Source organism: Mytilus edulis, chromosome 11, assembly GCF_963676685.1.
Source record: "Mytilus edulis chromosome 11, xbMytEdul2.2, whole genome shotgun sequence".
Taxonomy (NCBI): Eukaryota; Metazoa; Mollusca; class Bivalvia; order Mytilida; family Mytilidae; genus Mytilus; species Mytilus edulis.
In genome coordinates, this window is record NC_092354.1 from 66,689,719 (window position 1) to 66,701,893 (window position 12,175).

General features: G+C 33.3%; 1 protein-coding gene across 1 annotated transcript in view; it reads left to right on the forward strand.

Moving 5' to 3' along the window:
- LOC139494501 (GTPase IMAP family member 9-like) overlaps nucleotides 1-11,601 on the forward strand; it is a 31,798-nt gene extending 20,197 nt beyond the window's left edge. Inside the window, exon 2 of the mRNA XM_071282660.1 lies at nucleotides 10,714-11,601. Within this exon, the coding sequence (XP_071138761.1) occupies nucleotides 10,714-11,601 (888 nt within the window). The remainder of the gene's footprint in view (nucleotides 1-10,713) is intronic.
- The last annotated feature ends 574 nt before the right edge of the window (nucleotides 11,602-12,175 follow it).

A 12,175-nucleotide genomic window follows, 5' to 3' on the forward strand; every position in this document is an offset into this window, starting at 1 on the left:
AAAGACAAAGAGTACACAAAACAACATTAAATACTGAGTAACAAAACACCTACAAAACAAACAACAGAAAAGTAAACAGATGAATGCATCTCTCACAAAAAATTAATTGTTTAGCTCTACCATGATTTATTCTGAAAGTTATAGATTTTTTTGGGGGGAAAAAGATCGTGGATTAAGACTTGTGCCTGATCAAACATATAAATTTAAAATCAGTATTTGCTGCTTGACAGGTGTAAAAGAAAATCTTGTCTGCCAGGAGTCAGAATAATGTATTCGAGTAGAAACTGTGCAATTTCGAACTTTATTCGATCGTCACTGATGAGCCTTTTGTAGACGAAACGCGCGTCTGGCTCAAATACAAAATTTAAATTCTTGTATCTACGATGAGTTTATTAGGCTTACTGTGAGTACTCTCATATTTGTACTTAGTGTCTATTTGGTTTTGTTTGGGATGTACAAGTACCCGGACACGTCCACGTGTAATTTCATGTAGTATTTGTATCTTAAATCATCTGTCGAGTTAAGACTTTCAACTGATTTTTATAGATCGTTCTTATGTTGTACTATTACACCACTGTTTCATGTAAGGGAGTGGGTTGCGATCACGCAAACATGTTTGACCCCGCCACATCCAGTATGTATGTGTCTCTCCCAAATCTGGAGCCTGTAATTCAGTGGCTGTCGTTTGTTTCTGTTACATATTTGTTTTTCGTTCATTTTTTGGTACATAAATTAGGCCGTTATTTTTCTCGTTTAAATTGTTTTATATTATCATTTTGGGGTCTTTTATAGCTGACTTTGCGGTATGTTGACCTATAGTTATTAATTTCTGTGCCATTTTTGGTCGTTTGTGAAGAGTTGATGCATTGGCAATCATACCATTTCTTCTTTTTTCTATATTTGCCTTGTGAACTAGCACGCTTAATAAACTGACCCAGTGCGTCATTGTAGTACAAAGTTTTGAAAATTTTCAAACCTCATATATCAATTGCCGTCATAAGACGGCATGCTGGACTCAGTCGTATCTTGGACTGTTCGCATTCGGGATGCAATCTGGACTCAATCGGCAAAACAACAGCAATCATGGTAAATCTTTCTAGATCATGCCCGTTCCACATGACACTGTCCAGAAAATAGTTATCAAAGACACAAGGATTATAGTTTTTTAAGGCAGACGCGCGTTTCGTCTACATAAGACTGATCAGTGACGTTAAGTTCCAAAATAGTTATTAAGCCAAACAAGTACAAAGAAGAAGAGCACTGAGGACCAACAATTCCAAAAAGTTGTGCCAAATACGGCTAAGGTGATCAATTCCTGGGATAATGAAATTCTTAGTCACAGATCAATGTTACGATTTTGATCATCGCGATATTAGAGAATTTGTCACGACATAATAACGATTGTAATTCGACTAGACAAAATTGATTGAGACTTCCCGAATGTTAAGGGACGCACCTTACTGTCGGGGTGCTTGTCCAAACTCTCCGATCCGTAGGAGTCCGAGTGTTACGAACGTATACTACAGCGTTCAGGCAATAACAGGACATTCCATATCATTGAGGATAGTAATCCGACTTTTTAACTTTTCGAGTCTAAGCGCAGTCTGATCTCAAACGGGAGCAATAATCGTCCTGTGTAAACCCCGCTTTAAAGATCATAGAACGATTCTAACACGCTCATGCCGTCCTAATCACGCACGTCTTACGACCTTACTACGTTCATATTACCACCATGTTACTCATGCTCGTGCTCATTCTCATTGTCAAATAAAACATGTAAAAGCTCTCCAGGTTTTATTCGTCTGTATATAATTTGGACCTAATGTCGCTAGTCTCCAACAGCTCAGCCATGCTTGACACATTTGTATCATCTCACTATTAATTGTTCAATAAAATATCTTCATTTGATCTTGATAGATCAGCAATATACGTTGTGATAGGTTAATCCGACATCTCATCTGGATCAGGATTCGTATCAGAGGCCCCACTGACTCTACCTCTATCCATAGCATGCACAAATACAAAACATTGTAGATTTTGGTGGCCTGTCTGTGTTGTTATCGAGAATTTTACGTATAAATGAAAATAAGGAGGAATGGAACAGTATTTATATTGACTCCGACAACATGATATTGACGTTATTATATTACGGAGAGCGTAGTAAAATCGCCATATGAACATGGTAAGATCGTAGAATTATTGTGATAAAATCGTTCTTTAATCGCAGAAGAAACGTGCTAAGATCGTTTTTTAATCGGATAAAGTGTGATATAATCGTAGTAAGAACGTGATGAGCGTAGCAAGATCGTGATTATCGTAGTGAGGTCGCAGAACAAGCGTGGTGAAAACGGGGTATATTCTTGGCGGAATCGTTGTAGAAAAGTAATGAGGTCGTAGTAGCATCGTGAACTCATCCAAAATTTACATTTTCATGCCGCCCATACCGCGACCTCAACACGATCTGAATACTTTTTAGATCGTGCTGAGCGTGGTGCGATCGTGGTCTAGTGTGACTTGTTCATAAAATAACAGCGGGCAAGCTGAAGAGATGCCGTGCATTTACATTGATACATGTATACATTGTATATTTAGTATTGACCATTTACTGAAATAACTATCTATTCTGTCTTTTTGGAACATTACCATTGAACTTTCATTGTAATTCTTTTGCACTATTGAGGAAGTTATATAATATAAAACATCGTAAAGCTTAACTTATAGCTGTTTTGATTTTAGCCAGTGGCTTTATCTCCGAAATCTAAAAATAACAGGAAAGACGAAAACACCTGTTATATTTACCTGAATGTGTGATCTTGGATTGGGTTTTAAATAAAAAGACACTTTTCTATTATTACTGTTACTATTACAAAATAGAAAAGAAATGAATTTCATCTTCAAATTGGTTGCAGTTAATCTTTCTTCTATATATATTGGCATTCTACATTTCTAAGATATCTTCCTTTTTCTATTAATAAATTATGATCTCTTATTCTAGTTTTGTTATTAGTTTTCTAAATTAAAATTTTGAGTAAGTTAAATATTTTTCATTTGTATTATTTAGTCTTACAAGATTGTAAATAGTGAGTTTGCTGTTATCCTTCATATCTTATCATTTACTCTGAGACTCTTTTCATAAAAATCCTTCAATTTTAATTGTATTTGTTCTCTAATAGTTTTATTTATCTTATGAGAGGAATATTTCTTGAAAGTGTCTAAATCCATACCAGTTTCTTCTGATACATTTTTTACATATTCGCACAGAGTCTAAGCTTTGAGACAAAAAAAAAATATTCCTTTACAAGAGGATAAATGGCATGAGAATATAAACGTATACCATACAATATAGATTGAAATTTAATATGTAGTTCCAGGGGAAGTCTCTCAAGACCAGCTCTTAGATATAGGAAGATGTGGTGTGCAGTGCCAATGAGACAACTCTCCATCCAAATAACAATTTAAAAAAAAAGTAAACCATTATAGGTCAATGTACGGCCTTCAACACGGAGCCTTGGCTCACACCGATCAACAAGCTATAAAGGGCTCAAAATTACTAGTGTAAAACCATTCAAACGGGAAAACCAACGGTATAAATTTGATGAAACTATGCTTAAGCCACGTGTATATTTACAAAATTGTAAGTGTGACTTTTTAAAAGGTGGTTTGACATGAAGTGAATCAAATTATCAAAGGGTATCAAATAGTTGCAGGGGCGGATCCAGCCATTTTAAAAAAGGGGGAGGGGGTCCTAACCCAGGACAAAGGGGGGGGGGTCCAATTACATGTTCCCATTCAAATGCATTGTTCGTCCAACAAACCCCCGGACCCCCTCCCCCCTCTGGATCCGCACCTGAGTTGCCACTGACACATTGAGTCTTTTTAGTTCCATGCTCTCTTAATCAACTCAAGATCCAGAAAACTAGTAAATGGTACATATAAGACTGTACTTTGACCTTCAATGGTTTATCTTTAAAAATTATGACTTTAATGGAGAGTTGTCTCATTGGCAATCATATGTTATCTCCTTATATCTATAAAGGTCATGATACGACTTTCAACTATGAGTAAAATTCGTGCAGCATAGTCTGCTATATGAAAGGCCCCGAAATTACAAATGATAAAACAATTCAAACGAGATGCATTATGATTAGTTTGTTTTTTTTTTCAATCCAAGAAAATATGTATAACTGTGTATATAAAATGTACAAATTGCCAATATCTCCTTTTAAGCTCACCAGGCCAAAAGTGACAAAGTGCGATTATTTATTAAACTTTTCTCATCAATTGTCGTCCTTCGTCCGTCGTTGTCGTCTGATAGCTTTTACAAAGATATTCCACTCTGAATCTGCTGGGCCAAATAAAACCAATTTCGGCCTAAATCATTATTAGGGTATGTAGATAAAAAATTCATTCCGATGCATATGACCACGCTTGTGCACCGAGATGGCAGTCATCGCTAAAAACAGAACATCGGGGTAAAATGCAGTTTTTGGCGTATAAATCTCTGAAACTAAAGCATTTATAGCAAATCTTATGTTCGTTCAGTCAAAAGTTATCTGCCAATGCAGTAGACAACCCGTTGTTGTGTTGTTTCCCCTTGAACTGATAGTTGAAAGAAAATTTTGCAGTTTTTGGCTATCATCCTGAATATTACCATGCATGAAGAAAAACTGTTGACAGCAAACTTTTTCAGCAAAACAAGGTCTACAAAAAGTAGTTATTGCCTTTTACAGTTAATTTCCCACAATTTGTCTTACATTTCGGTAATCCTTTGCCAAAAAATTCTCCTCTGAAACTACTTGTCCAAATTAAAACAAACTTTGCATAAACAATCCCTAGGGTATCTAGTTCAAAAAAATGTACCCATTGACCAAACATCAACCAAGATGGCAGAATGGCTAAATAGTAAATAAGCGGGGATGCAGTGTTTGATTTATATCTCTGAAACTTAAGCATTTAGTCCTAAATAAGATATAAATGAGAGAAACTGAACAGACTTAAATGACCGCCAATATAAGATAAAAAAAAAACATATCTGTTTTTGTCATTTAATAATACTTTTCTCGTCTACAATGTTGAAGTGTGTCTTTGTCTAATATGATATAGACCAAGATGAGCAACACAGGCTATTTTGAGCCTCCTGTTATTATTAAACTGGCGTTTTTTTGTGTTGTTTTAACTCGCACAATATTCCGGGACAGTAGTGAAAATAGAGGTAATTCGAATCTTTCATTACAGTGCAGACAATGAATGAATAAATAAAATTGAAAGACTTTGTCTAGCTGCAATATTCCTTTTTTCCTCTTTCAGTATGCAATGCTAAAAACTCGACATGAAATATTAGTTAGGACTTCGATATGGGGAAAATATCACTCACCTCAAGTTCAAGAAAAACAATTTTCACTGTGTAAGTGATTCTTGATGTTGAAAGATTTCAGAAATCATGAACTAAACTTTATCTTATAAAAAATATGTTGTATGATTGCCAATGAGACAACTCTCCACAAGAGACCAAATGACATAGAAACTAACAATTATAGGTCACCGTACGGTCTTCAACAATGAGCAAAACCCATACCACATAGTCAGCTATAATAGGTTCCGAAATGACAAATATAAAACAATGCAAACCTAAATTACGTACAAAAATGAACGAAAAACAAATATGTAATACATCAACAAACGACAACCACTGAATTACATGATCCCTACTTGGGACAGCTTGTTTGTAGTTCTTTTGTGTGATGAATGCAATAATATTGAAGGTCGACATGTTACTCATTTTTTTCCTGCAGGAAATATTAATCCTCTACCGTATTATTAGAATGAAATTAAGCAAAAACTCCTAGAAAAGTTTAATAAATTAATTGAACATATGAACAATACTGCTTATGTTAAAAGAAAGATTACAATACATGTATTGCAATATAATTAAATGTGTCATGTCATGTTCAAACCGACCCGTCAGTTTCGTGCTGGCATAGACATCTTTCGTATGAGTGATATTTTTCGAGGCAATTAATAAGAACTATTAATCGGATCCAGGGGGAGGGGGTCCGAGTGTTTGAACCCTCCTCTTTTTGGCCGATCAATGCATTTGAATGGGAACATATAGTTGGACCCCCCCCCCCCTTTTGTCCTGAGTTGGGACCCCCCCCCCCCTTAAAGCTTTTAATATGGCTAGATCCGCCCCTGTATTATATGTCAGAGGAAAGACTGTGGTGCTCGCGGAGTCATATTAAGTTTTGTTGACTATTTAAATCTACATGTACATTAGCACGTAAACAAAATACAGCGCTGCTTCCAAGTTTAGTTGAATATGCCATAACATTAGTCATATAATTCAAACAAACGCGAGAAGAAAAGAGTTCTAGTATTTCACAAGCTTTTAGCATTGATTATAAATTTAATTTAAATTCCAGCAACCTTTCACGTTGAAGTCCGTGAAAGTTAGAACATACGAAAAAAAAAAATCAAACGAATTTAACATTCAAACAAACTCATAAATTTGTTGCGAGTGTTTTTCTATTATATAGACTTTTTCAAATGATTAATTTAGTTTTATTTTATTTTGTGTCGTCGATTAGTTTGTTTTCCTTCAGAAGCATATTAACAATTAAAGTTAAAACAAAAATAATAATTTATAACTAATATCTACGCTTGTGTATTATGATGCGTTGTCTGTTTTCAAAGTTGGCGATTATAAATCTCTAAACTTTTATCACAATATAGTATATATTAAAGTGGCAAGTGCAATTTGAGGGATCAGCGTACCAATGTGACCTCTAGCTTAAGAGAAATGTCTAATCGTTGAACTATCATTAGTTATAATGAGGTTTCCTGATGCACTTGAGCCATTAAAAATCAAATACCTTGTTACTGTAGCTTACAGTACACATATGTATTAGTATCGTATTTCACTTCATTGATAAAACACAATATTTTGTAGCTTAGACGATTTATAATTACACAGTTTATATATCTCTGCAGATTATAATGTATTTATAGCACACATATGGAAACAGATACGCATACGTCAATGTGATTGCATCAACAATTTGTCAATAGTTGTATTTATGTCCTGCAATTATACTATCTAATATTTTTCGATAATTAAAATACGAATCGAATATTTCCGCTTAGCTCTCATTTAAAATTCTCCCAAACAGAGGTATGCCATGAACAAGATCAGTTTTCAAAATCTTACACTTTAAGCTAATCTAAGTCATTCCCTCTCCATTTATACCGTCAGAGCATATATTTTCATCAGCAGGACTGTTAGTTACAAATAAAGTTGAGAATTAGCCTCATCCCAGGCACAGTTGTCAAGATACTACTTTTAGATCAGACAAATTCAATGCACCTGATGTCGATCCTCAGAAAATTATTAAAGTCATCAGTGATCATCAGTTAGTTCAAACATCACCCCTTTGTTGATTATTTTAAAAATGTGTTTTTTACGGTCCCTTAATACTGTTGTTTGAGTAATAATTTTTCTATAGATATCACTTTATTACTGGATTAGATAATTGTCAGTTTACATAATAAAATAAGAACATGTATGTCATGTATTAAATAAGCTTTTAATTATGATTTATATGGTATATAATTCATATTATCTAGTCCATTGTTATAATGTTGAGGGTTTTACGTTTATAAGTCCTTAAATTCTTTATTGAAAAGCACTTTACGCCCATATGAGCCCTCAGTATGAGCCAATGGCTTAAAACATTATACATAATATACAGTTTACATATATATAAAACAATGAAAAGACAACGACCCACAATACATAAAATGGATATAATTTTGTGTTTCCATTTTGTAAATGTTTTACCGAGCGAGTACTCTTCACCGAGGTAACTTCCCTTCATGTTATTATATATTTTTTTCCATTGTAGTTAAGAAAACAATAAATAGATTTCATTTGTCTCCCTTGTTTTTTTTTAGAGAATCAGTTTCAAAATATAGTTATCTCCCATCTTAAATTTAGCCTGTTAGTCAAAGGGAGACAACTTTAATTTTCCACAAAAATTACGGAATTCCATAATATTATGGAGTTCGCTAAGTGCCCCGACTGTATGTATATATCTAATGACACAACATTTTCATATTATTAATTTATGTTCTAAACAAAAATATTTATATCAATACATGTATTCTTTGAAGAGAGGCATTTATACAAAGAGTCTGAGATACGGTTTTGTAGCTGATGTATTATCTATCAAGATTTTTTTGATCTGAAAGTGCAATTGTCATTTAAGTTTATAGGAGTTTTAGTGTTTAACATGCTTAATGTACTATGTAATTGTTTTTTTTTCTAATTTTAAGTTTTTGAAACTAGTGGAAGATTAAAAACAAGATAACCAGTAGTTTACAAGAAATTATTTTTTGAAAGACAGATGTTGAGAGAAAAAAGTCAGGCTGAAGTGCTACCTTATTCCGGCCGTTGGTTTTTTAATTGAATTGTTTCTCTTTAATTTTGTCATATCTAGGTTTTTAATTTTTAACTATATAGTATGGGCTCAAACGTAGAAACCTTTTTATGATAAATAATAAGGTAAATATTTATAACCACTAATTCCGGACAGGGTCCGAGAGAACATAAAAGAAAGTTGTACTTATCTAAAACAAAACTGTTCCTACAAATAGCTGTATCTTTGTCAATATGTTAAACAATTGGTTAGTTTTAGTATCAAATTAAAACTAAGGGACTTTAAATCTCTATATACCTCTTGTTGACATTTATTTTGAATAATAAAAAAGTATATACAATTATAATAGGGGTCTCATGTGCCCTGTCATTCAGATCAAAAGTATCGGTTTTTGTACTATCAAACTTTCGGGAACCAGTACGCTCTTATATGTAATCAAAGGTATATGGATTTTTTAATTCAAGTTAGGATACAGTAGTTTTGCTATGTAATGTCTGCCACTTTTTTCGAACTTAAGACAAAGAAGCAATCCTGAATTCAACATGGAAAGCAATAGGGCTATTGATTAGTGGTTTTATACATATTACAGAAAGGCGTGTGAAATTCAAATTTTACAATTAAAAAAGAGAAATCATACCCAGTACAATTAAATTTGGCCTCATTTCTTGTTAGTTATCGTGGTACAATTATTGTTTTAGTTACATTTACATTTTGTATCATCATATCAAATTACAGCCCTAAAATTGCAACGATAGGATAGTTTAGCCGTTTCTGGTCATTCAGGCTTCACCCAGTTTTTACCCAGAAGTATAAATGTGTGAATAAACTAACACTGACACCAATACAACATGTATTATATGACTGGTTGATAGTATATATATAGTTTTTGGTCAATATCTAGTGAGTGTTCATGTTTTGTTTGGTTTCGTAGCGTCTCCTAAAGGTAATAAGTGTATACGTATAAAGGGATTTCAAAATCGTTTTTGAAATCCAGTTTATCGCCGTTTTAACAAGTTGTCTGCCATGGAGATACATTCATTGCTCTTTGTTGACCAATGAATTTTTACAAAAAAAAGAATGGTTTTTTACCAATTTATCAATAATATTTTATTGTTGGACTTCTATATGTATATTCATGGCGGAATATCAGGTAAAAATAAGACATACAGATATGAACATTGTTATTTATTATAATTTAATAAGTAGATTTAAAAAAAAAATAAGGACTGGTATAAATTGGAAAAGTCTCATATCTGTAATTATAAGTATACATATTGAGTTTTCTATGTATAACGCATATGTTACTTCCAGTCCAATTTGAGCTAGAAATTAGTAAAAAATAGAAAAAATAGCCAGCAATGCTTGAAAATTATAGTTTACTCGAATTTAAATTGGTCTTTAAAGTGTGTTTTATAGTACTGTTTCATTTTGTTGGACACTATATTTATAGTAAGTGTTCATTATTCATCACGGGGATTCGATCACATTGAATTCACATTCATGTGTTTTCGTAACTGGTACAAATGTTGTCAATTACAAACGCCAAGAAATGTTATTAATGGACATTGAAGTCGAAGAAAAACTGACACTGCGATAGCCAAAAACCCTAAAACGCAAAAAGACGCATGATATGAAATGACATAAAAGTCAGACAATTTGTGTCAAGTACCGATAAATATAACAAAGAAATCAAAAGACTGTTTCACGTTAAGAACTAAAAATCGAGGATGAAATATTATTTTTCCAAAGGAGAAGGCTGTTCCTTTTTCACATTTGGCGTCTATTGAGTTGGTCATGCAAGTACAAATAAACGAATTAATCTCGTTCGATGATGTGCATATCATACACGTACTTCACGTTATACAGAGGTAGTCAACGCAATCGACATATTAGGAATAGTCAAGCTGTAAACTCGTAATGACAAGTTTTTTGTGTACCGTTATTATACATATTTATCAACTGAAACCCGCCGATTTTTCTTTCCAAAGATTTGATTAGTGTTTTGATTCTTACTTCATTGTCGTGTCATTTGAAGTCAAAATGCGCATTTGGGTGTACTACATTCATAATAGTATCTATGAGGAGTTGTGCCACATATCCTGATTGTAAAATTTAAATGAAATTACAAATAAAACGTTCACTAATGGTCGACAATAGATTTAAAGTTCTTTATTGACCAATTTAAACACTTTTGGCAAAATGTTATTAGTAGCCTATTGATTTGTAGTAAAGATTTTTAGTACGAGAAATAATATTGTGAAATTTATCATATATTTTGTAGGAGGAAATAAGAATCGTCCTGATTGGAAGGACGGGATCAGGAAAAAGTTCAACAGGAAACACCATTATGCAGAAGGAATATTTTGAATCAGATGTTTCATCATCATCTATTACACAAACATGCACAGAGGGGACAATAGATCGAAATTACAAAACAGTAAAAGTAGTTGATACACCGGGCTTTTTCGATACAAGTTTGTCAAATGAAAGGGTAAAGCTCGAAATATTAAAATGTTTTGCTACCATAGCACCTGGTCCACATGCTATACTCTATGTTATGAGAATGCAAAGATGCACAGAGGAAGAAATAGAGTCTGTTAATCATTTCCTCCATGTATTTGGAGGGAACCCATATAAGTACACAACGATTGTGTTTACTGGCAGCGATGCGTTAAAATCCACCAACACAACAACTGCTGATTATTTAAAGATAATGCCTGATTCATTCCATAGTTTGTTGCAGAAATGTGGCATGCGTGTTGTCTTTCTTAATAATGTGTCAGAAAAAAAGAAAGAAATCGAAGATCAGCGGGAGGATTTATTTGGAGTCATCAACAAAATGATGGCGGAAAATTCACACTCGTTTTATTCAAATGAAATTCTCGAGGAGCTGAAAGGGGATATTTTAGAATCGATTCTTAATAGAATAGAAAATAAACCAGACAGAAATATTTTAAGAAAGTTTGCTTGTATAACAGGCTATTGCATGGTGGTTATGAGTGTGTACCTGGGCATTCATCAACGTGACGATCAAAGTATCTTAGCTCCTGTATTGTTTGGAGTAGGTAGTGTATTAGCAAATACAAATACAGAAACAATAGCCGAAACTAAGGCTTCAAAAGCGGTTAAAAGATTGAAAAGCCAGACATCTGCATGTTGTTTACAATGAATGTTAAGAATTGTTTATCTTCAGTCCTACCGATTCTGTATTCAATTCGTAGATCAACATGCAGTTTTCATGGTCAATTGGGTAAAAAAAGTACAACAAATTTTTGAATAAATAAATATATATCGCTGTATGCCCTAATGTTTAAAAATCACAGACAATACAAACAAAAATCAAACAAAAATCAACAAGACTATAGAAAGTTGAACTCAATGTTGTTGTTTTTTTATGTCTGTATATATATGAGAATTTTCGATGTTGAAGACCACACGGTTGTCTCATTGGCAATCATACCACTTCTCCATATTTATTTAAGAAATGTCTGTAATATTTTTTTCCATATATAAGAAATAACATAAAAAATCTGGTTCACATTGAATAACCCGTGTAGCGAGTTAAATATTTTCAACTTATTGAGCACAGAAGTATTAAAATGTGTCACATGTTGGTTGTATCAAATGTACCAGATTCTATGATAGCAATTGAACGGAAAAGACTACAAAAGTACACCCAACCAGAATGGGGATATACATTTATAGCATATCAATATATTTATCTCCGCTTTTGCAACCTAATA